The sequence below is a fragment of the Gigantopelta aegis genome, chromosome 4 (genome assembly GCF_016097555.1).
Source record: "Gigantopelta aegis isolate Gae_Host chromosome 4, Gae_host_genome, whole genome shotgun sequence".
NCBI classification, from domain to species: domain Eukaryota; kingdom Metazoa; phylum Mollusca; class Gastropoda; order Neomphalida; family Peltospiridae; genus Gigantopelta; species Gigantopelta aegis.
Genome location: NC_054702.1, coordinates 66,758,401 through 66,785,338, shown reverse-complemented (window position 1 = coordinate 66,785,338; position 26,938 = coordinate 66,758,401). Strand labels below are relative to the sequence as shown.

At 33.5% G+C, this 26,938-nt stretch overlaps 2 protein-coding genes across 7 annotated transcripts in view; one reads left to right on the top strand and one right to left on the bottom strand.

The window, feature by feature from the left end:
* Positions 1 to 26,938, top strand: part of LOC121370965 (activating signal cointegrator 1 complex subunit 3-like) — a 179,091-nt gene that overhangs the window by 53,867 nt on the left and 98,286 nt on the right. The window contains exons 31-34 of the mRNA XM_041496524.1: positions 6,969 to 7,106; positions 8,362 to 8,482; positions 11,691 to 11,823; positions 13,552 to 13,677. Coding sequence (XP_041352458.1) covers positions 6,969 to 7,106; positions 8,362 to 8,482; positions 11,691 to 11,823; positions 13,552 to 13,677 — 518 coding nt within the window. The remainder of the gene's footprint in view (positions 1 to 6,968; positions 7,107 to 8,361; positions 8,483 to 11,690; positions 11,824 to 13,551; positions 13,678 to 26,938) is intronic.
* Positions 17,579 to 26,938, bottom strand: part of LOC121370966 — a 76,160-nt gene continuing 66,800 nt past the window's right edge. For 4 of the 6 annotated variants that reach the window (XM_041496525.1, XM_041496527.1, XM_041496528.1 and 1 more), the window contains 6 exons: positions 25,920 to 26,035; positions 25,011 to 25,292; positions 23,339 to 23,683; positions 22,011 to 22,199; positions 21,475 to 21,550; positions 17,579 to 21,007 (listed from right to left, as the gene is read on the bottom strand). In XM_041496525.1, the coding sequence (XP_041352459.1) occupies positions 20,887 to 21,007; positions 21,475 to 21,550; positions 22,011 to 22,199; positions 23,339 to 23,683; positions 25,011 to 25,292; positions 25,920 to 26,010 (1,104 nt within the window). In that variant the 5' untranslated portion in view covers positions 26,011 to 26,035 and the 3' untranslated portion in view covers positions 17,579 to 20,886. Of the gene's footprint in view, positions 21,008 to 21,474; positions 21,551 to 22,010; positions 22,200 to 23,338; positions 23,684 to 25,010; positions 25,293 to 25,919; positions 26,036 to 26,795; positions 26,931 to 26,938 lie in introns of those variants that run through there. The other 2 variants (XM_041496529.1, XM_041496530.1) reach the window with 2 other exon arrangements.

Genomic DNA, 26,938 nt, shown 5'->3' with positions numbered 1-26,938 from the left:
GGAAAGTACATATAAAAAATTCCTTGCTGCATTAGGAAGAAATATAGTGGATTGCTTCTAATGACTACAAGTCAGAATTACCAAATGTTTGACATCCAATAGCCGATGATTAATTAATCAATGTGCTCTAGTGGTTTTGTTAAACAAAACAAGCAAACTTTTTTTTATCAGACCATGCAGATTACTTTGTATACTTTTGTGTTTTATGTATCCCTGTAGTTTATAAACTATTTGAATCAGATTTCACCTGGTCGTGTTGATGATGTTCAGGTGTGTGGGTATCTTGAGAGTCATGAAGGAAGGAAGGAAATGTTTTATTTAACGACGCACTCAACACATTTTATTTATGGTTATATAGTGTCAGACATATGGTTAAGGACCACAGGTATTGAAGGAAAAAACCCGCTGTCACCACTTCATGGGCTACTCTTTTCGATTGGCAGCAAGGGATCTTTTATATGCACCATCCCATAGACAGGATAGCACATACCACAGCCTTTGATGTACCAGTCGTGGTGCACTGGCTGGAGCGAGAAATAGCCCAATGGGCCCACTGACGGGGATTGATCCCAAACCGATCGCGCATCAAGCGAGCGCTTTACCACTGGGCCATGTCTCGCCCCCTGGGAGTCATGGTTTGTCGGATCCGTTTAACACACATGTTATCTGGATCTGATCAATAGGACTGTTTAACGACATATGAGTCACTAACTTAATAAAGAATACAACCCACTGACCATGAATGGGTTTGATTACATGGATTTTCAGGTCAACAGGCATTTTTGAAATGTCAACATACCACTCGATAAACTTTCTGAAATAATAATTAAAGGGACATTCCCGAGTTTGCTACATTATAAGATGTTTCCGACTAATAAAATATTTCTACGATTAAACTTACATATTAAATATATTTTCTTGTTTAGAATATCAGTGTCTGTATATTCAATGTGTTTCTGGTCGTCTTAATATTTGTAAGAAGCCCAAACTGGATTTTGTCTTCAAATAATTTCGTATGTACGAAAAAATCCTTTTTAGGAAATAAAATGAAATTTAACCTAGTACAAATATTAGAACGATCAGAAACATTTTGAATATACAGCCATTAATATTTTATGCAGAAAAATATATTTGATATGTAATTACAGTCATCAAAAAGTCTTTGTTAGTTCATAACATCTTAAAAATTGCTGCAAACTCAGGAATGTCCCTTTAAAAGTGTACTATTCTTATTTTCAAAATTTAATTTTTAAATTCAATCTCTCTTTCCTTCTATCTTTGTATCCAACCAGTGGCCAACTGGTCGAAGGCTGTGGTATGTGCTGTCCTGTCTGTGGGAAAGTGCACATAGAAGATCCTTTTCTGCATTAGGAAACATTTAGCGGGTTTCCTCTTGTGACTACCTGTCAGAATTATCAAATGTTTGATATCCACTAGCCAATGATTAATTAATCAATGTGCTCTAGTGGTGGTGTTAAACAAAACAAACTTTAACTTTTTCTATCTTTGTTTCTTTCTTCTTTCTTACCGGCCTCGGTAGCATCATGGTTAGGCCATCAGTCAACAGGCTGGTAGGTACTGGGTTTGGATCACAGTCGAGGCATGGGATTTTTAATCCAGATACCGACTCCAAACCCTGAGTGAGTGCTCCGCAAGGCTCAATGGGTAGGTGTAAACCAGTGATCCATAACTGGTCCAACAAAGGCCATGGTTTGTGCTATCCTGCCTGTGGGAAGCGCAAATAAAAGATCCCTTGCTGCTAATCAGAAAGAGTAGTCCATGAAGTGGCGACAGCGGGTTTCCTCTCAAAATCTGTGTGGTCCTTAACCATATGTCTGATGTCATATAACCGTAAAATGTGTTGAGTGCGTCGTTAAATAAAACATTTCTTTCTTCTTTTTTTCTTCTTTCTTTCTTTGCTGAAGAAAGAAAATGTGTACACATGTCCATTATTACTAATGTAATGCATTATATAGATATACATACAGGTATATATTTTTTCTATTTATATATTATGCACAATGTCTAGCCTATAACATGACTGTAAGGTAGTGATATCAGGGCCCCAACCCTGACACTACCGAATTGGTTTCTGGGGTTAATAAACATTCAGTGGATTACATGTAGCTAAAAAGCCTAACCTTATTACTTAAAACAGCATGTGTCACACACAGCTTGTAAGCATTCAGTTTAATGGTGAAACAAAACACAAAATTGTGTTCAGAGTAATTAAATTAATTACTTGAGTAACAGTTCACAACACAATACGTTATATGTATGCAACAGCTGACATCACAATATTTTTTGTAATATGCAATTTGGGTAACTGTTGGCATCTCACAGTACTTTTATAATGCAATACATATACAGGGTTTCTGCCAGAAGGTAAAATGGGTATGGCACCATACCCAAATGTTTCTGCATATTTAATTTTTTAAGTTAACTTTTTGACAAAATTAATGATTCTTATCATTACTCTAAGATTTTCTTAACCCTAACTCTAAACCTAACCCATTTTCTTTCTAGGGGAGGCCCCCCCCCCCCCCCCCATACCCCCCTTTTGACTGGTTGCATTCAATTCCACAGCACGATAACCAAACATTTATTTTTGGCAAAACCCCTGATATAATGGTTCTGCAATAGTTCTGAAATTTGCTACTTTGTCCTAAAATAAATAATGCTATATACTTGGTATTAATTTGTATTTGTGAAATACTCAAACCAAGTCATTATGGTTTTATTTTGTATTGTTTCAAGCTGATCAGATGTACAATGACATTCAGACAACAACTGTATTGCTGTAGTATGTGCTATCCTCTCTGTAAGATGGTGCATATAAAAGATCCCTTGCTACTAATGGAAAAATGTAGCTGGTTTCCTCTCTAACACTATTATATAAAAAATTACCAAATGTTTGACATCCAATAGCCGATGATTAATAAATCAGTGTGCTCCAGTGGTGTCAACTGTATTGCCATTTCATTTATCCTTATTTTTAATCTTATATCCCATTATGTCTGAGAAAATACATTGGTAATCATTGGAATTAATCATTCGGCCTGAACAGGATAAAGCAGATATCCATCGTCATTAACTAGTTATTATCTTTATTCTGCAGACCATAAAAATTAAGGGGAAAAGCTATTATTTCTGTTATTTCACCCACATTGTACAATGACCTGGAGGTCAAATGAGTGATTTTGTGATGTAGCTATGCGTGTGACATCATATGATTGTTTTATCCCTGATCATATTCTGTCACTAAATAAACATACTGGTCAGTCCTAACATCTTGCCCTGAGTATTCCTTTAACACTAGTTTGACTATATGTTCATTGCAGAATTTTGTTAGGAAATAATTTTTATAAGTACAGTAGATACATATGTCATACATGTACGTGGTACTAAGAATCAATATATGACTTACCCATGATACCCATGTCATAAACCCATGTGTTAATTTACTTTATTAACCCGGTTAATAATAGTATGCAAATTTGCAAGGTCTCTAGGTAATGTGTTGCTGTGGATGGGTCATTTGCTTACAAGCCAACAAGTCGCGTGTACCTGAGCGTAACGTTTAAAATGCGTGACGTCAAACTAATCTGTGCTAATCGTGATGACATCATATTATCGATGGTGGCAACTTTAATACTGTGATTTACTAAAAAATTAATTAAAATGTTATTTTAGAAGTGTTATAGGATAAATAGAATTTGCTACTCTTGTTTTTTAATATGTAAAATATCAACCTCGTCTAGTTAATCGGTATTTATATCAGCAGAGCCTCAACAAATACAGATTAGCATAGACGAATCCTCTATATGTGTCAATTAACACCATAAACGTTATATATGTGTTGCATTTTATGGTACTTTGGCTATGGTATATGCATAATATATTACTTTTCATTGGAATGTATGTTGAAAAATGAGAGAGATCGATATATCAATATTTTTTTTTCTTCGTTTTAATTCTGTTTTCATGTTTATAGCTCAATTATGGTTAAAGCACTATGTCCTGGGCATACACCTCAACTATCTGGGAAGTCTGTTCAGGAACAAGGATTTAAGATGCTGTCTGTGAGATGGTGCATATAAAAGATCCCTTGCTGCTAATGGAAACATGTAGCAGGTTTCCTCTCTAAGACTACATGTCAAAGTTACCAATTGTTTGACATCCAATAGCTGATGATTAATAAATCAATGTGCTCAGGAGGTGTCATTCCATGGGTGGTAGGTTTAGAGAGATTTTACTTTATTGTTGATTCTCTAAGTACATGTAAATGACAAATGTATTGTAATTTTTAAGAACCTACTGCTACAATGTACCTGTATATCAGACAAGATGTACTAAATTATTTTAAAAAACCCACTTGAATGACAACCCTGCACATTTTAAACTACATGTAAGCATGACATGTGTTCTATTTCCTTGAGAAGAAACACGTGAATAAACAACTCCAGTTAGTTAGAAGGAATTTTTTATAGGGACTTTCTCAAAGTAAAACAGGATAGTACATTTCTTAGTTTTTAATAAACCAGTTGTGGAGTATTGGTTATAGAATAAGAAAACCAAAAGCATCTGTATATACTGAGTGGTGTTGAATCGTAATCTGTTGCACCTCAATTAAGAAACTGCCATTGTCCTACATCTCCCTGCCTAAACTACATGTACAGTAAAGTACACTTATAACGAACATGCTTAGAATGAACTACTGCATAATACGAACTGATTGTAAAGTCCTCTTTTATCTCCCTATACATTAATAACCAACTTATCCAAATGTGTTCAACAAACTATTGCTATAACAAACTAACTATCATGGTCCCTTCTGGTTTGTTATAAGAGTACTTTACTGTACTTAGTAACTAAGATTTCATGTTTAAAACTAGCATTCATGTACTACACGTGTATCGGCATATAACTGCAGACTTGTGAATAATAAGTCCCTTTTGCCATCAACACAAATCACAACCTGCACAATTTACACGCAGAAACTTAATTAAAAATGTTGTTATCATCCAGTTCTCAATTACCAAAACTAAATGTCAGTTACCACATGCAGTTTGAAGATTATAATTCATTAATCATTGTGCAACATTATGGGGAACTCACTTTTAAAAGCAGTATTATCTCCTATTATTGTTGTTATTATTAGTTAATATTTATTTAGTCAAGAACCCAGTTCAGTTTAGATCTTGAAGAAAAGAAATTTGAAATTAAGTCATCAGTCAGAATTAGAAAACAGTATACTAACTTGTTTATCATAGGCAGCACTTGTCCGTTTGTCCTTACATGTGAAAATCTGCTCAGACAAGCAAACTGTACCTCAATGGTTGTCCAGTAGACAAGTAAAAATGTATAATGCTGTTTTAAAAAAAGCACATTGTCATTGCATTTGAATAAAATTAACAACTTATTTGGACAAGTGAAAATATTGGTGGACAAGTAGATTTCTAGATTTAGTTATCTGGTGGACTATAGTGAAAAATTACGCTTATTTCTTTCACCGATAGGGATCTTTTGCTGTATGCTAACTTTAGCATATGGATCATTTGCTGTACGCTAACTTTAGCATATGGATCATTTGCTGTACACTAACTTGTTTAGCATATGGATCATTTGCTGTACACTAACTTGTTTAGCATATGGATCATTTGCTGTACACTAACTTGTTTAGCATATGGATCATTTGCTGTACACTAACTTGTTTAGCATATGGATCATTTGCTGTACACTAACTTGCTTAGCATAGGGATCATTTGCTGTACACTAACTTGTTTAGCATATGGATCATTTGCTGTACACTAACTTGCTTAGCATAGGGATCATTTGCTGTACACTAACTTGCTTAGCATAGGGATCATTTGATGTACACTAAGTTGTTTAGCATAGGGATCATTTGCTGTACACTAACTTGTTTAGCATAGGGATCATTTGCTGTACACTAACTTGTTTAGCATAGGGATCATTTGCTGTACACTAACTTGTTTAGCATAGGGATCATTTGCTGTACACTAACTTGTTTAGCATAGGGATCATTTGCTGTACACTAACTTGTTTAGCATAGGGATCATTTGCTGTACACTAACTTGTTTAGCATATGGATCATTTGCTGTACACTAACTTGCTTAGCATAGGGATCATTTGCTGTACACTAACTTGTTTAGCATATGGATCATTTGCTGTACACTAACTTGCTTAGCATAGGGATCATTTGATGTACACTAAGTTGTTTAGCATAGGGATCATTTGCTGTACACTAACTTGTTTAGCATAGGGATCATTTGCTGTACACTAAGTTGTTTAGCATAGGGATCATTTGCTGTACACTAACTTGTTTAGCATAGGGATCATTTGCTGTACACTAACTTGTTTAGCATAGGGATCATTTGCTGAACACTAACTTGTTTAGCATAGGTATCATTTGCTGTATACTAACTTGTTTAGCATAGGGAGCATTTGCTGTATACTAACTTAAATTGTTTAGCATAGGGATCATTTGGAGTGATGTCACAGTAATGACAATACTTAAGGTAGCCCTAACAATCATCTCAAGTTTGTTTCTGAAAAATAAGATGAAAACCAGTTGAAATTACAGTTTTTTCCAATTTGTGAATGTAGATCAGTGGTTTTACCATCACAAATTTAGTTTTATTGGCAAGTCATATCCCCTAATTATTATTTTACAGATTTGTTTTGGCAACTCATTATCTCCTCATTTTTATTTTATAGTTTTATCGTCAGCTGATTATACCCATATTTTTTATTTTACAGATGGAGTATTATTGGCAACTCATTATCCCCTAATTATTATTTGACAGATGGAGTTTTATTGGCAACTCATTGTCCCCTAATTTTTATTTTACAGATGGAGTTTTATTGGCAACTCATTGTCCCCTAATTTTTATTTTACAGATGGAGTTTTATTGGCAACTCATTGTCCCCTAATTTTTATTTGACAGATGGAGAATCTGATTGTGGGTATCAAGGACACTAACTTGAAGTTGACTCTGGCCTTTGGAATCGGCATCCACCATGCTGGACTGGTAGAGAGAGACAGGAAGTCTGTGGAAGAATTATTCGTCAATCAAAAGATACAGGTATGGTTTTCTTACGTTAATTAATAATTAATTTGAAAATTTGTATGTGTAAATCTCTTTTTCTTTCTCCATCTCTATCTGCGTCTGTCTGAATGTTTCTCTGTCTCCCATTCTCACTGTGGGTAAAACTAATCTTCTCTAACAGGGGCGGGACGTAGCCCAGTGATAAAGCTTGGTTTGGGATCAATCATTGTCGGTGGGCCCACTGGGCTATTTCTTGTTCCAGCCAGCGCACCATGTCTGGTATATCAAAGGCTGTGGTATGTGTTATTCTGTCTGTATGATGGTGCATATCAAAGATCCTTTGCTACTAATGAAAAAATATAGTGGGTTTCCTCTCTAAGACTATGTCAAAATTACCAAATGTTTGACATCCAGTAGCTGATGATTAATAAATCAATGTGCTTTAGTGGTTTGTTTTTCTTTTGTAAGAGTATTTTTTATCAGTATTAAACACTGGACCAGGACAACTGCATTGCTGTTAAGTAGGTCCTAAATGTACATGTAATGCAACCTAATTTCATTTCCACATTACCTGTCCTCAAACAAGTGCACCCCCCCCCCCCCCCCCCCCCCCTACAGCTAGTAGTCTGGTCCGAACATCCCAAAAGCCAATGAGATAGCCTAAATTCTTCTACTGTATGCTCCCTCTAGTTCCGGTCACGTGACTGTAACTTCCTTCTTTTTCTCCAAGTTTTCTCCAGTTTTATTTGGTTTGGTGTGGGTTTCTTATAAAGACAAATACAATCTTCGTCATTTTACAGAATCATTTAGCAAATAGTACATCTTTATTTTAATACATTTAATAATAAGAAAAGTGAATGCTCACCTAGCACCATTACAGAGTAGTGATCTTCAGTTGGCCATGAGTTTGCTCACAGCAAAGATTGACATTACCAGGTAATTATTTCAAAAGTTATTAGTCAAATGTCAATGTCACTGAATATTCTTGAATTTTAGAGATTAACATAAATTTTTTGTTTATTAGTTTAATTAACTGTATTTTAATGGACTGGTTTTCGGAGATTGCATTTAATGGACTATGTTAAATTGTTTCAGAGATTGTGTTTGGTACTGCACAGTGTTTTTGAGACTGTATTTAATTGTCTATGTTTCAAAAATTGAATTTCTTTTTGAATTGACTGGGTTTCTGAGATTATATTTAATGGAATGTGCTTCAGAGGCTATGTCAGTGTGTTAATGCACAATGTTTTAAGATTGTATTTAATTGACTGTTCTAAAATTGTACTTCCAGGTTCTGATAGCAACCAGCACGTTAGCCTGGGGTGTCAACTTCCCTGCTCACTTGGTGGTCATCAAGGGAACAGAGTACTTTGATGGAAAGACAAAAAGATATGTGGACTTCGCCATAACTGGTAATGATGATGATGATAATGATGATTTTGATGATGGTGATGAGGATTTGATGATGATAATGATGATGATATTATTTAATTCATGTAGCCAGATTAGGTGCAAGCTTACTGCCATGGTCATGCAATTAAGGTGCTTTATCTTCTGCCTGGTTACAAAGTTACATGTTTAGTGTAACAGAACAAATATGCCAATTTAATATGCAATTTCTTAACCTTCTGACTACTGCAGGCGAGATATCTCGCCCGATGTCACGCCAGTTGACATACTGTACACTGTCTACAGTGCATTCCCAAATTCATATTTCCCGCCATTTTGCACACGACACTCACTGAAAACAATTTATTAACAGGAAACAAAAGACAACTTAGCTTCCTGTGTCTTTAAAATTAGATTTTTCACTGTAAAATGGCTTGAAATTTTGAGTTCAAAAAGTGGTTTTCGGCAAGTATTTTCGCCTGACAACAGTGGTGGCACATCGCGGTCATTTTCAGGGATCGATAGCTGATTGTGACAGCTAATTTAATAATAAATTTGATCGTTTTACCAACAACGAAAATCACCATATATTGGGATATGAATCGTAGTTCGTTTAAAAAAAACATTCTGGTCAGAAAGCCACTGTTCTTGGGAATAATGGACATAAATACTGGACAGCTGGCCACAAATGCCCATAAGTAAACGCAACTTTTTAGATTTTTTACCTAATTTTAATCAACAATAACTGATCTAAAATAACATAAAAATTTGAAAAATACACAAAAATAATACATACCGATTCAAATATGAACTTAATTTTCTGTATTTATAAAACATTTAAGTGAATATATGTGAGTAAAAATTATAAACTTGTACCCACTCAACGTGGTTTTTGTCAAAAATTAATCCAATAGTCTAAAGGTTAATACACAGGACAGCACAAAACTGGTCATATTTCATATTTCAGTGCTCTACTGATGCTATCATAGGGGACTATAGGTTTCGTATCCATCTGTCCGTCGGTCCCACTTTTAGGTCTTGCCTGAAGATAGTGAGCTAAAATTTTTATATAGCTTTATCATATACTGTTTCAGATCAAGTTTGACTTTCATGGCAATTTACCCATTTTTCACAGAGTTATGGCCCTTTGAACTAGGGACTTACATGTACCATTTGTTTTCCCGGACATTTTTTTTCGCAATGCCTTAAAATATTGAAGTTAAATTTTGTGTATAGCTTTATCATATACTGTTACAAATCAAGTTTGGCCCTTGAACTTAGAAGATACAAAAATTTGTTGGCCTGTTAAAGAATATATATATTGCTTTAGCAGTCTTTGAGAAAGCTTGAAGGAAGGAAGGAAATGTTTTATTTAACGACACACGCAACACATTTTATTTACGGTTATATGGTGTTGGACATAAGTTAAGGGCCACACAGATATTGATAGAGGAAACCTGCTATAACCACTTCATGGGCTACTCTTTTCGATTAGCAGCAAGGGATCTTTTATATGCACCATCACATACAAGTTAGCACATACCATGACCTTTGATGTACCAGCCGTGGTGCACTGGCTGGTAATAATCCATGATAACCGTAATATTATAGAGCATGATATTTCAAGCTTTCACAAGAATTTGGCTATGTGGTGAACTGTTACACATTTAATTCTAAAGTAAAAAAGTTAAAAAATTCAGAAAATAACTCATTTCTATGCATGTCTGAGGTAATTGATTAGGTTAAGCACCTGTAATTGACAAAACCAATCCTAGGCAAAAATTATGTGAATGACTTGTGGTTACTTACAATTGTAAAATATTGTCATCCATATTAAATGACAGGCACCTTCCTTTCTAGAGATTTTAGTTGTTTGTTTTTTGGCAAGATATACAAGGTACCATATTACTTTCTTGACAGAGGCAAATGCATCAACTTTTATGTTTAACTTCAGTGTCTTGCTTTCATATTTATGTCCATTTCTCACAAACTATAAGTTCTAGAACGAAAATTCCAAAATGGGAAAAGTTTAAACATGAAACACTTTCATTACAATTTATCCCTGTTTCAGCAGCATCCTGTTGTTTCCATAGTAATTCTCTCGGCGATTATTTGTCAATTTTTACTAGTAGATCATTAAAACTTGGTTTATAGTTGCATACATGAATGTTCATCTAAAAGCATTCTTAAAAATTACAACTTTATTTTAAAAATTTAATTAAAACATTTAATTTAATTTAATTAAAAAAAACTTTTTTAAATAATTGAACAAATATTATTTTATTTTATTTATTTCATTTTATTTATTATTATTATTATTATTTTTAAAGAACTGAATTAATCCTGAATGTTACATCACACATTCACCAAATCAGTCTATGACAGACAACATGGAATTCTTGTTTACCCTTAAAAATCACTAAATGCTATTTTACACAAGTACCCATATGAATTTTTAAAAGAAAAATTTAATTTAGTTATTTTTTTTATTTTAAATGTATAGGCAACAATTATACATTTTGTATGTGATCTAGGTCATTCATTTGGATAAGTGGCGGGATTTAGCTCAGTCGGTTGAGTGCTCGCCTGAGGTGCATGCGTTGCAGGATCAAACCACATCAGTGAATCCATTCAGCTGATTGGTTTTTTTCTCGTTCCAACCAGTGCACCACAACTGGACAAAGGCCGTGGTATGTGCTTTTCTGTCTGTGGGAAAGTGCTTATAAAAGATCCCTTGCTGCATTAGGAAAAATGTAGCAGGTTTCCTCTGATGACTACAAGTCAGAATTACCAAATATTTGACATCCAATAGCTGATGATTAATTAAGCAATGTTCTTCAGTGGTGTCATTAAACAAATCAAATCATTTGGGTAAAAAATTGAACATGACATATACATATAGGCATTGCGAATTTAAGAAACTTAACATTTTGTTACATAACAACTACAACTTTTCTATCACATAACACCGATGTTAGACTTAATTATGTAACACTAATTTGAGAAAAATTAAAAAAAAAAATTAATACTGAAATAAAATGCTGATTCTAAAAACTATTTATTTTATCCAAATTTTTACGTAAGGGAGACAACTTATTAAGATCTATATTTGGTTAAAGACAGTTTGCAGTTACCTGCCCACTTTGGTTCTGATACCTTAGCACCTCTTGCAGATGATGATTCAGTTATTAGGTATGCCACTTCCTAACTGTTTGCTGATACAACTTTCAGATGTCTTACAAATGATGGGACGGGCTGGACGGCCGCAGTTTGATGATCAGGGCAAGGCCGTCATCCTGGTTCATGACATCAAGAAACATTTCTACAAGAAGTTTCTGTACGAACCCTTTCCTGTGGAATCAAAGTAAGTATAGCGCCATCATTAAAAAAAAAAAAAATTGTAATCCAACGTACGATTTTAGTGTTGGATGGGGCAGTTAGTCATTCTTATTATTATGGTTTCAGTATTTTTTTCCCCTATGGAACCAAAGTAAGTAGCGCCATCGTTAAAATAAAACAAAAATTGTAATCCAAACTACAATTTTAGTCTTTGGTGGGGCAGTTAGTCATCAGTCATTTTCTTATTATTAGTTTTTAAATAAAAAATTTAACTTATATAGTTGAAAAAGAAAATTAAAAGAAAAAGAAATAATAGATGAAAAAGAAAAGGTGTGATGACATACTATTGAGATTGACCCTAGATTGTACATATTTAAAAGTATTATCACCATTGATTAAAGTAATAAAAATGATCAGTTCATATTTGAGAGGTTATTCTTCTAATCAAAACCTGATATTACTTTGAAGTTTGATTTATAAATACACGCCATTCCTTTTGAGTTAAAAGATAATATAAATTCTTAATACACTAAGACAAAATGGTTATGAAAAGGTTCAAGATAATTAGAATATTAAATACTAATAATAGACACAAATGACATATTATTGTGTATTTGGTATAAGCTTGCACTTCGGCCTCGGTTGTGTTGTGGTTAAGCCATCAGACATAATGCTGGTAGGTACTGGGTTCACAACTTGGTACCGGTTCCCACCCATAGTGAGTTTTAAGACCACTACAGCCTCTTCTCTCTCACCAACAACTAACAACTAACAACTAACAACTAACCCACTGTCCTGGACAGACAGCCCATATAGCTGATACATGTGTGTATGCCCAGGACAGAGTGCTTCATAAATGGATATAAGCATGAAAATAAGTTGAAATTAATGAAATGCACTTTTCAGTAATCCTTTTTTCCAACCATGCATTCATTTTATGTAATGTCTGAATTGTTTGAAATGTTTAAAAAATGAATTATTGTATTTTTAATGTTATTAATCATTTGAAAAACCAATCCTTATATTAAACAATGCCCATGCTCTCACTATGAAATCATTTACTAGAGTCCATGTCGACCAGCATGAACAATAGTTTTTTGTAAATAATTTCAGTTTGGTTTGACATATGAAGAAAAGTAAAAATCAGTTCAGAAATAACTAAAATTATGATACATATACCAATGGTAAAAGTTTGTTTTGTTGAACAACACCACTAGAGCACATTGATTTGTTAATCATTGGCTATTGGATGTCAAACATTTGGTAATTTTGACAAATAGTCTTAGAGAGAAAACCCGTACATTTTTCCATTAGTAGCAAGGGATCTTTTATATGCACCATCACACAGACAGGATAGCACATACCACATCTTTTTTAATGCACACAAAAATAGTTCACTTTTACTATTTCCAAAACACTTTGACTTTTCTTCTTTTTATGTCACACCAAACTGAAATTATTTACAAAAAGTATCATTCATGGAGGCTGACATGGACTATAGTAAAAGATTCCACAGTGAGAGCATGGGCATTTTTTAATATAAAGATTGGTTTTCAAATGATTAATAACATGTTAAAATTACAATAATTAATTTTTTAAACATTTCAAACAATTCAGACATTACATTTTGAATTCAAACAACCCCAACACTTACCTTTCTCCAGTTTTGAATCAACATGGATGGATCCACACAGTACTAGTTGCATGAGCATGCGAGCTACAGTTATTGTTAAAACGAAATCCCTGTTTTCAGTTTGTTGGAAGTTCTGCCCGACCATCTGAATGCGGAGATAGTGGCGGGAACGATCACGTCAAAGCAAGACGCCATGGATTACATCACCTGGACCTACTTCTTCCGGCGCCTTGTTGTCAATCCAAGGTAAGTGAGTTGTTTACAGCTGAACTAAATACGGTGACACCCTTTTAAACCGGACACCCATGGAATCAAGTGAAATGTCCGCTTATTAAGAAGTATCGTACTATCTGATTTAGAGAGGTTCTCGTCTGTACTGATATTTTAGAAAGGTACGAAGTAAAGTGTCCAGTTTTGAAAGAATTCTGATTTACAGAGGTTCTGGTTTTGAGAGAATTCCAATTCACAGAGGGTCTGGTTTTGAGAAAATTCCAATTCACAGAAGGTCTGATTTTGAGAGAATTCCAATTCACAAAGGGTCTGATTTTGAAAGAATTCCAATTCACAGAGGTTCCGGTTTTGAGAGAATTCCAATTCACAGAGGTTCTGGTTTTGAGAGAATTCCGATTCACAGAGGTTCCGGTTTTGGAAGGTTTCACTGTATATTATTTGCAAATTGGTGACTTTTTTTTTTAAACTTAGTATCAATATTTGAAGATTTTGCAAATGAAAGCTTTTAACCTGCATTTTGATGTCTGACTGAGATAATTTATTTCTGTGGAAACCTCCAACTCAATTAGAAATTGTAATGTCAGAAGACACATTAATTGTCTGACATTAATTCAGAGAGCAGGATCGTTTGCTATATATATATATATATATATATATATATATATATATATATACTGAAGGTAAGAATTATATGTCTGGCTTGTTACCTGAGTAATTGTTTTATTGGCTGTATTGTTTCATGTAATTAATTATTTACTTCCTACAAACAGGTAATGAGGGGGAAAAAGATTGCTTCTATTTTTGCCATAAAACTATGAATCAGCTATTTTACCATCATTGTTTAAAATCAAGTGATGGAATTTACTTGTCACAATGGAACGGTGAATATGTATTGGGATGAAGTCACTGAAAAACTGAAAAGTAATAAATGATATATTATTCTGGGTTGGGGTTTTTTCAAAATTTGTATATAATTTATATTGCTTTGATTCACTTAGAATAAGGATGGCATCTATATCACTATTATTACTGGAAACAAACTGACTGATTTTGTCATAAGTTCACTTTACATCATTGTGTGTGTACAATCATATTTATTATTAAAGATTTGTATTTTGCTTACAAGTGCTAACCTAAAACATTTTACTGGTGTATTTTAGTATCTCATAGCTTGTTAAAATGGATACCAATCTAGTGAATTGGTGTTAGATCATTTGAGTTTAATAGGATCAATGCACCTTGGGGGGTGGGTGGGGGTGGGAAAGACCCATTTCCCCCATTTCAACTAATGCAGCATAATTGATATATCAATGGTATGTCCTGTCCTATCTGTGGGAAAGTATGTAAACATTGATACATATTCCAGACATAAAATATTCTGGTTGTGGTGTAATTTCATTACTATAGAAATACTGGATCCTGATTATTTGTTCAATTCTAACATTAGGGTTAGAGTTTGTTTTAACTTTAGACTTGGAATGAACATTCTAGAATAGCTTATAGTTTTTAATATGTAATGTGCTGCAGAACATACATGTGTGTTATGTCTAGATGGACTAGATATACTAAATCAAATAAATATGAAAGACCTCTTGCTGTTCATTGGTTAAGTAGCCTGTATGCATGGCGGCATCTGGTTTCTATCTCACTTTCTGTACAAGATATGACATATGTCCAGCATCTAATAGCTGTAGTTTAAAATGTGTTAAGACATCTAAAAGTGTAATGATATGATGATACAGTATCACATCTTGATACATGATCCATGATTCAATGCATCCATATAGAGCAGCTGTTTTGAGATATACATGATACATGTACATATGTTAATAAGTCTCGCTAAAGAAACATCGTGTGAACAAAAGTTACAAACTTGTGACCATGCCTGAGGAATGACACCATACTTCCCACATTCAATTGCAGGAATTCCTCAGTATATATCTTTAAATTAAATTCATTGTTGCCCAGCCATTGGACATAAGGCTGGTAGGTATGGGTTCACGTTTTAAATTATATTCATTGTTGCCCAACCATTGGACATAAGGCTGGTAGGTATGGGTTCACGTTTTAAATTATATTCATTGTTGCCCAACCATTGGACATAAGGCTGGTAGGTATGGGTTCACGTTTTAAATTATATTCATTGTTGCCCAGCCATTGGACATAAGGCTGGTAGGTATGGGTTCACGTTTTAAATTATATTCATTGTTGCCCAGCCATTGGACGTAAGGCTGGTAGGTATGGGTTCACGTTTTAAATTATATTCATTGTTGCCCAGCCATTGGACGTACGGCTGGTAGGTATGGGTTCACGTTTTAAATTATATTCATTGTTGCCCAACCATTGGACATAAGGCTGGTAGGTATGGGTTCACGTTTTAAATTATATTCATTGTTGCCCAGCCATTGGACATAAGGCTGGTAGGTATGGGTTCACGTTTTAAATTATATTCATTGTTGCCCAACCATTGGACATAAGGCTGGTAGGTATGGGTTCACGTTTTAAATTATATTCATTGTTGCCCAACCATTGGACATAAGGCTGGTAGGTATGGGTTCACGTTTTAAATTATATTCATTGTTGCCCAACCATTGGACATAAGGCTGGTAGGTATGGGTTCACGTTTTAAATTATATTCATTGTTGCCCAGCCATTGGACATAAATAAGGCTGGTAGGTATGGGTTCACGTTTTAAATTATATTCATTGTTGCCCAACCATTGGACATAAGGCTGGTAGGTATGGGTTCACGTTTTAAATTATATTCATTGTTGCCCAACCATTGGACATAAGGCTGGTAGGTATGGGTTCACGTTTTAAATTATATTCATTGTTGCCCAACCATTGGACATAAGGCTGGTAGGTATGGGTTCACGTTTTAAATTATATTCATTGTTGCCCAGCCATTGGACGTACAGCTGGTAGGTATGGGTTCACGTTTTAAATTATATTCATTGTTGCCCAACCATTGGACGTAAGGCTGGTAGGTATGGGTTCATGTTTTAAATTATATTCATTGTTGCCCAGCCATTGGACGTACGGCTGGTAGGTATGGGTTCACGTTTTAAATTATATTCATTGTTGCCCAGCCATTGGACATAAGGCTGGTAGGTATGGGTTCATGTTTTAAATTATATTCATTGTTGCCCAGCCATTGGACATAAGGCTGGTAGGTATGGGTTCATGTTTTAAATTATATTCATTGTTGCCCAGCCATTGGACATAAGGCTGGTAGGTATGGGTTCATGTTTTAAATTATATTCATTGTTGCCCAGCCATTGGACGTACGGCTGGTAGGTATGGGTTCATGTTTTAAATTATATTCATTGTTGCCCAGCCATTGGACGTACGGCTGGTAGGTATGGGTTCATGTTTTAATGACTCGGTGGGTAAGGGTAAGACCACTGCACCCTCTTCTTTCTCATTTCTCACTAACAACTAACCCACTGTCCTGGACAGACAGCCCAGATGGCTGATGTGTGTACCCAGGACAGCGTGCTTGAACCTTAATTGGATCTAAGCACGAAAATAAATTGAAATGAAATGAATGAATCAGTGTTGTTGTGCTGATGTCATGTACCAAAATTAATGTATTCTTTTACAAAATTAATGTATTCTTTTACAAAATTAATGTATTCTTTTACAAAATTTACTTCAAACTTTTCACTGGATATGAAAAGTTAAATATAGTATCACGGCCCACCCAAATTGTAGCACCTCTGAAGATATTAAATCAATGTGCTCTAGTGGTGTTGTTAAACAAATACATTTTTTGTTTTAACTCTAAAAATATCACAAATATTCCTTTCTCGTCCTTCAAATTCTAGCCCATTTGTCACAATCACCATCAATTAAAAATATGCTTAGCTTTTCTTTCCTCGACTAGTGTACAACCTGTGAGTAAATAACAAAAATAATTTTGCATATTCAACATGTTTATTCAATTTACTTTCTGTCTAGTCATTGATGTTTGCGTGAAAACGAATATATTACCTACATGTATGCAGGACAGTTACAAATATATTACCTACATGTATGCAGGACAGTTACAAATATATTAATAACAAAGCATTTACATACGACACATGAACAGCAAATATATTAACACTGTATTATAAACACACATTATTTAAATCACATAGCAGGCATGCCCTATTAGTTGTTTTACATACTGACCTTAAAACCGAAAAAACAACAATCATGATTAAATCTGAAAATCTGTTATGATCGCGTTCCATAAGAGTCTGATTTTGTAAAAATAGTGCCTGTACTAGTTGACCATCATTATCCAGTGTTCAGATTTTTAGGCCAACACTTAATACACTACCAAGAAGCTACATGTATTAAGGCTGAGGTAAACATTAATATATGTGTTTTGCTATACCAGTATATAGGAAAATGTACTGTCTTATCGTGCATTGCTGACTATCCTTTATATGGAAAAGAGCATGCTGTAAACAAGCTTACAGGATACTTTTATAAAAACATTTTTTTTAATAGAAACTTTGTTTTCAAGCCTGTATATAAAAACATTGTTAAAAATTAAAATTAGAAATAATAACTTACACGTATCAAGCTCTTATTGTTGAAATAATTAGGGTGATTTTTTTATTTTGCTAATGGTTTGTATTCAGTTTGAGATGTTTCCAAAACAAAACCAACAAATGCAAATAATATTTTAACTTATTAGCTGTACACTCGAAAATTGTTTGAAGATAAGTGACAGCCGCCTCCCCCCCCCCCCCCACACACTCCCACTTTAGGATGAAAATGTACAGTTTTTAGCCTTACTGTATAAAAAATATAGATAAAAGTGTGTCGCCAGAGAATGTGAACCCCTCAATAGATATTCTTCCTACAGAAACCAAATTAAAACTAAAAAGACAGTGACTTTAAATTATATGTGTAGCTTAATTTATTTTAATTGTTGCACTGCAACATCATTGATAAGAAAGCAGCTTATAGAATGTATTGTGTTTTCAAATTTACTTTAATAAATTATCAACTTGTTCACACAAATCTTAATTATTTACACAATAAATTAAATAAATTAATTATGCTTTGCTTATATATACACATATATGTACACTTCTACACTACAATAAATAACTAAATAATATTTACATCTGGAAAAAAGAACAGAAATTTCGGAATTTCTATTTTCCAAAGTATTGCAGTGTCAGCCTTATTGTTTATGTCTAAACAAATGCTATTTACATAACAGCACAATAAATAATTTAAAATGTGGGAATGCTGTTAAATATCACAGATATGAAATGGTATTTTTTGTTTTTATCTCATCTTCAAGGGAGATAACTATTACAAGGCTGCCTTTTGCATTGGGCCTTTTCAGAATAAATGCATGTAAGCATGTGCTATCCTATACAATATTATTTTGTGTATTTTCTTGTTGTGGTTTGAAAATGGAAAAAATTAGAAATAAATATATCTTTACAAAAATTAATGTTTATTAATCATGATCTGTCATTCTTAAAAAAATCATTAAAATGTGTTTTTGGCATTTAGTTTTTTTTTACTGCAATAAATTTGATGCAGACTGTATCTTCAAAATATGAACCATCAAGTGAAATAAAAACATATTAACATTTCATTATTTTTAAAATTTCAAAATGATGTATGTAATGTTTACTAAATTAATTTACTCTGGGATGTAGCTCTTTCATATATTTTTTCTTTTGAATAAAACTGAACAGAGATAATTTATTATCACTACAGTCTAGTTAACACAATAAGAATATATTACTGAGTACATTTGACCTTCTCATCATTTAAACTGACTAGAACCTCCATATTTTATCTAGCACTGGTACATACATGTAATAAATTATATTGCACATATTCAAATATAATAAATAAATAAAGTATCAATATTTACATCTTGTACATGTCAGTGAATTAAAAAAAAAAATCCTGCAGCATTTATATATCATTTACAATAATTAAAATAAATGTTTCTAGCGATTGTGATTAAAAAACATTAATTGACTTGTTCTGAAAAGTTTCAAATTAAATCATGTCAAAACTGAACATTTTGTTTTAAACATTTTGATTTGTGACAGTTGTTGCTCAGTTAAAAATTGAGTAGCTACTACTGTTTAACATTTTAAAATTGTGTAGCAAACTGAAATTTGTGTAGTGAATCGTGACACGATGCTGAATAAAATGTTCCCTGCAAAATACAAATGGTATTTTTGTAAATATATTAAATAATGTAATAATTTAGAAATCATTTTATAACTTTCATTTAAAACATTGCAGGATTTTTTAAAAGATATATATATATAATCATCTATAGCACAAAATTATGAAACAGGATGATTGAGCATTTGTTTGCATAAAATATGTGAAATTGCATACATTTGTACAAATCTGCGTATGGCACACAACGTACACTTTATACAACTCTTCTTATACATAATATGGCACACTGTGTAAACTGTATATATGAATATGGCAAAGACAGTCAATGTGTCCACCTGTTTCTGTCACAGGTCAGTCGGCACCAGTTTTATGGACGGCTAAATATTTTCTTTCTTCTTTTTTTTTCTCCACTAAAAAGCTGAATGCACTAAACGTTTGTAGTCTGCAGTGACTGACATTTCTTTGGTCCATCACTCAACAGGTAATTAGCACTGTTCATATATTACTCTTGTTAAAGTAATATCCTTATATATTATATATAGCACTGTTTAAATACTGGTCACTGTTCAGAAAATACTTTCCAATTCTTCACTGCATAAGAATTTTGTGTCAGTTCTGAGTTCATCAGGATTCATTACTATTATAGTCTCTATATTGTGATCAGTAGTGACAATGTGTAGCCAATATCTAAATCTGGATAGAAATTGGCAGATCGTTGACTTCTACATCAAATTTGGTCTTGAATTTTGAGTCCAATTTCACTGAATAATCGTCTAGAGTTGACTAGCACCTGCTTCTTGATGACATAAACAGGTATTCTGTATGCAGTGGAATTCGTATAATAACATAGCTACTGCAGTCTTCTTCTATCCCCCATCTTGAACATGTGTTGACTGCTTACTTTGACTGACCTTGACCTTGACCTTTACTGCAGCTTGACTAGACATGTGACTCAAAGATTCTGTTTTCTCGTTTGTTCAAGACACGTTTTGGTGATTGTCTTTGTTACATTGCTATTGGAAAGCATGATGAGAGTTGGTTATGTCTCTGTTTTGTGTACGAGTCAACAGTGGTAGTAGTCTGAGTCAATGCTACATCGGTTGAAGTCGCCACTCTCACGGAACGCGGGATTTCGATGATCCAGAAAGAGGGCCTTGTCTTGCTGGTAGCGTCTGTCTTTTATCCTGTAAGAGTGAAGGAGGTCATTAGTTTACAGTGTTTCTAAAACTAAAAACATGTGACATTTGTCTAAAAGAAAACAAAGAAATTATAAAATAGTGTAGTAAACATTAAAAGCAGAACTTACAAAGCCTGTTTATGTCTTACATGTGTAACTAAATATGTTTACAGTGCTAAAGCACCTATGTATAAAAAAAACAGGCTTCGTAAATTCCAGTCCTATTTTTGGGGGTAACATTCAAGTAACAATAAATACATCAAAAAAGATTTTAAAAACTGCAATAATAATTTTTTGTTCAGTTTATGTGAATCTTTCAACAGTAATGTGGCCCTTAAAACATGGATGGCCTTGCTCTAACTCACTATAGTTATTAACATATAATTTTCTTTTTTAAAATAAATGATAGTAGGTTGTAAATGCTTAACTTTATTTAAAAAAAAAAAAATTCAATGCAAATATCTTATTACTTACCACTTAACGAGCAGTAAAGCCAGTAGAATAATGAGTATAAGAGTCAGCGTTCCAATCACGCCACCGGCAATTTCAGCTGTAAAATAAAAAAGCAGAATGTCAGAAAAATACATGTATTTCAAGTTACTATAGCATGTAAAACCTTTATATGGTGCAGTTATACAAATTTTAAAGTTAATTATATTTTTAAAAAACCATGAGAATAATTAAAAAACACAAAACAAATACAGGTATTTCATTTCAATTTTCATTTCAAATTATTTTTGTGCTTATATCCAACTAAGGTTCAAGCACCAAGTATTTCACTAATCATTTTATTTTTAAAATATATTTCTTCTGTCATACTTTAACACCTTATTGATTATTGATATTCAGTTGTGTATGAAACTGTTAAAAATGTATCATCTGATTGAAGTCATTGTTCTTTGTTTTTCTTGCCAACGGACGTATTGTATTTATTCTTCCGATACACCAAATATCAATCTTCTTTCTTTAAAGATCTACTAATAAGAGAATTATAATTTATCTCTGCTCACCAAAAGGTAATGACTTCTGAGCTGGCGTGACTCTGTACACTGGTATTGGTGTGTGGGTTGGCTCTGTTGTTTTTGTCGTCAGTGATTTCAAGATGGTCGACGTGCTGGTACGTCTGTTTTGTGAACCTGTCTTTGGCTTGGCTGTCATCTTCAGGCTGCTGTCAGTGCTGGATGTCAAAGCAGGGAAAGCTGAAAATTAAAAGAAGAAAAAAATTAATACATTTTTATATATTTTTATTTATACCCAAAATAGCTTTTTGCTGACTGAATACAATGAAATGAACTGTATATGCATATTTATCTGAATTTATTATTATTTTTATTTTGAAAACACTCTCTTGTTACATATGCATTATACTTATAGACCATATTTTTAATGATTCTTTAGTATTTAGAAAACACTCTCTTGTTACATATTTAAGTAAGAGTAAACTATAGAAATGTTTAGAATGTAATCTTTTTAAATGCCACGGAAAGAAAAAAAAACAACAACCAAAAAAAAAAAAAAAAAAACCTTGTTAAGTAAGAGAAACTTAAAAATAAGTATCTTATTATAGCCTGGATCTAATATGATTACTTCTGAATGATATAAAAACTGACATCTCCCACCACCTTGGCAGATAGAAACTCTTCACCCCGGTGATAGTATAATACTTAAACATGGCTGCAGTTCAACACTGACAGCATGTTTCCACTTAGGACAGGAAGTTTGCAGAATTACTTAGTTAAGTAGTTAGCTGTACGGCATCGAGAATGCACCGGTTTCCTGCAGACTAAGTCTTCTGTCTTAATACAGGGATGGGTAATCTGGTTTTCAGAGGTGCGAGTTCATTGCAGTGCTGCCAGTTAAGCAGACAATATAAAGCAGTTGTTTTCCTATTAGATTTTACCTTGAATAGAATGCATATGGTACAGCACGTGCATTTACTTTGATTGAATAGCCACAGGATGTTAACTGAAGGACCCAAATGAAGATAATTTGGAATACCTATTTGAGAGAGAGACTCAACATATAAGCCTTTTAAAAGTTGGGACTTAATTTGGCACAAACTGCATTCAATTTGTATGAAAATTGAAATGAGTTTTTAAATTCTTCAATTTTTTTTGGTTTTGGCTGTGGTAGCAAATCATTTGCTGAACCATTTTTTATCTGTAGTAGTTACTATTTAAAGAGTTCAGGAGCTTATTTTTTTTACAATATATTTAAAATTCCAATAGAGCTCTTTAGAAAGTTTATATAATGACAATAATGCCAAATATGGATAGATAAACAGATGGACATTGACAGAGATATACCTTAAGACAAGCTATAGCCAAGATGTACATACCTTCATAATACAGCCAGAAGCCTTTGCTAGTGTTGGGTCCACTCGTGTGTAGCTCGATCTCGAGATAGTTCCCAAACGTCTTGTACGTGTCGTTGGCACGGCGTCCACACAGGGTGATGGTGTGGAACTTGTCATTGAAGTACATCCAGTCGGCACAGTCTGTCTTGCCTTTTTGTAGCAGTTCAAGATCGATGATGTGCAGTAGAATCCTCTGTGAGGGGTCCACCTGGATGATGGTTTTGCAGCTCATCTGCTTGTGGTAGTTGTTGGGGTAGCGTGGTGTGGCAATGTACCCGCTTTGTTCAGTGAGGCGTGGCGCGCTGCACAGGTCATGTGTTACTGCAGCTGTAAGAAAATAAGATAACATTTTAAAAATTTAATTTCTATGAAAGTATGGTTTTGTGCCATCTTGCAGACTGTTTAGTTAATACACAGTATCAGTATTAACAGTAAATTCCCCCATCCCGAGTCAGGCCACCGATCATATCGGAGGTCGGACTCTGGATGGACGTGTTCGAAACCCCAGTGGTATATGAGCACGTTAAACTAGGTATCTATCTAACAGTGAATTTGTTTTTTTACGTTTTAGTTGATTTTGTTTCAAATGTTAATTGTTTCGGATTTGTCTACCTTCCATATAAGTTGATGTAAAAATGTATTTTATTTCAGTTTATTTTATCATTTTTAAATTAAGTTAAATTATAAATTTACCAGTAATTTAAATATGAATTTATTATATTAAAATTATTGCCTTTTATTTTATTGCACCTTTTTCATCTTAAAATTAGTTTCTTTATTTTTTAATACAAATAAAATATATATTAAACTTAAAAAAAAATTAAAATGTTACAACTATTAATTAATTACTGTTTTTAAAACAAACTATTTCTTATTATTTTCTTTTTTTAAAAATTAAAGCTGTTATTGTTTATAGAGACACCTTGAGGGCTCCTATTTAAAAGTCAGGTCAAACAGAACTCCTTGCCAGCTGTTGTGTAGCACAGCTCAGCCAACAAGCCATTGTTTCTCTTGTCAGACAGAAGCCAGCTAGTCCAGCTACACATATAGCTAGGCAGTATACAGCACTGTGCTCAGTTCACCTGACAGATGTTGTGGAACTCAGGTGCTCTGCTTGGCGCCAAATCAAGCTACACAGTTCTAAATATTCTTATCTAGGGTTTTTTCTTTCAACTCGGCTGCAAACTAGATCACTGTTTTTGTTTGTTTTTCCATTGCCAGAAGAAAAAAAAATGTTTAGAAAAGGTGTGCAGTAATTTGCACAAAAACAATCTAATATATTGTTTTCATAGGTAATATATTAAAAAGTATCTAATACATTACACATTAATTGTGTTTGTTTTTGTTAGCAAGCATGAATGTAAGTAGATTAGTCTAAAATACATCCAGTTTTTAGAAATTTTATTTTTATTTTTAACTATTGTACATTTATAAGGTTTATACATGTATATATTTTTGTTTTGTTTAACAATTTAGCATCAGCTTATGTTATTATCATTTTTATGTTGAACAATATAATTTTTGGGGTGTCTAAATGATTTTTAAGTAAAATTATACCGTAAAAAAAATAGCACCAAAAAAAAAAAAAAAAAAAAAAAAAAATCCAGTAACAAAACCAATTTAATTAAAAAATGACAAATTAGAAGATAATTACCTGCGACACACTCGTATTCCACCTGGAAGTAGTTGCTGTATCGGCCGCACGACTTGATGAGACTCCCATACATGCCGGTGGGCAGGTTAATACTGCACGACTCCCGCCCCACACATGGGTAGTCTTCGTACTCAGGGAGGATGCAGTCCCCCTCCCGGAACTCGCACATCTCTGTGGGACTGTAACCATAGAAGGCCTTGAGGATCCGCACCATTGAACCGGCCCCACACGAGATGTCGATGGATTTCTTTGAGCTGTTAAAACACGCTGAAAGTCGGTCACCTGGAATAAACAAATATTGACATTAATAAAAAATGAAATTTCGGAAATTATAAATTTGAAAGAGATAATATTTGTGCAGGATTTGTTGTAGTTTCTGTTTAAATTTTCTTCTTTTTATTTTCATTGTAATAGCATGTAATGTGGTTCAAAGATGGGAAAGGCAGGAAGTGAAAATTGTATCATCATGTATTGAAAGTTCATCATCTGATAATATGATATTAAAATACATGTATATAGGTGTTAAAATTGTTATTGTACAGACAATAATTAATTAGTTCATGCAGTTTAAAAGAATATATATGTTTAACTGGTGTTAATTAATTACGTGTACTCTACAATATGATGTACAACAATTAAATACTAGTAAATGAAAACACCTCTTATATTTATTATCTCAAGATTTATAAAATAAAACACTTTCTAGTTAATGAACAAACTGTCACCTAATATCCCATTCCTTAATTCCACCTGGTATATACTTTAAATATATCACTGCAGCCATTGAACCTTTAACAAACATGTCAATATTGAATCCAGTGTCACTATATCCATTTCATAACTGTAGCACACCTTAAGCTTAATACGCATCTATAGAACAAGTAGAGAAGATATTTGATATAAACATACCTTGAACTATGGATGCAAGTGTTCCAATCATAATAAACACTATCACTGTTGTGGCACAGGTGCAGTTGTTCTGTTTCGTTCTGCACTTCATCTTTCTAGTCTTATTTCTGTTGGTCCTGAAGAAAAAAAAAGAAAACGCAAAATTAACTTCAAGAATAGTTTTAATAAAAATATTCATATTTAACAGTCAACTGAAAGCAGATTTAAAAAAAAAACACAAAAAAAATCTTAAAAATAATATGAAGCAGAAAGAACCATTGTGAAAACTGCTGCTGAAAGAAGATGACACGAGTTCATCAACTTCATGTAAACAGTGCAGGTTTGTTTACAAACAACCATCATACGTTGTTTGGTAAACAATCCCAGCATGTAGCAGAGATCACCAGGGTTATATCTGCACAGACAAGATATATAGAACAGATTGTCAGGTGAAAAACACTTGACAGTTGAGAAAGAGGAACTGAAAAAGAATGACAGGAAAGAATAACATGTTATAGAAAATATATTCACACATTATGTTCTGTCCCAGGTTGGGCTCCTGGCTATCCAGAGGCGGAGCCCGGGACAGACATGCTCGAAACCTCAGTGGTATATGAGCATAATCAAAAGTTACACACACACACTACTTAACAAAACTGAGAAATACATTCAAATCTGCAAAATATTCTGTATTATCTGATGAAAAAATTTATGTGTTTTCCAATCTTTTTTTTTTTACAAAAAACACAACGTAAAATCCATTTCCAGAAAACATCGTAAGAAAACCACACCATCGAAGTGATTTTTCCAAATGTGAAAGTTACATGTAAAAATCCTTGTTGAGCATTTTACCAACAGCTGAAATAGCTACCGATCACCACATCTAACCACACTCACCCTTATCAAACTGTTCTTCTTTACTGACAGAAAACGACAAGGCGGCCGGCTTTTATACCCCACGGCACACGCCAGCAGATTGCCGCCTAATTACCCACACGCTCTCTGTTTACACTCACTTATCTCATCTTTCACACATGCCC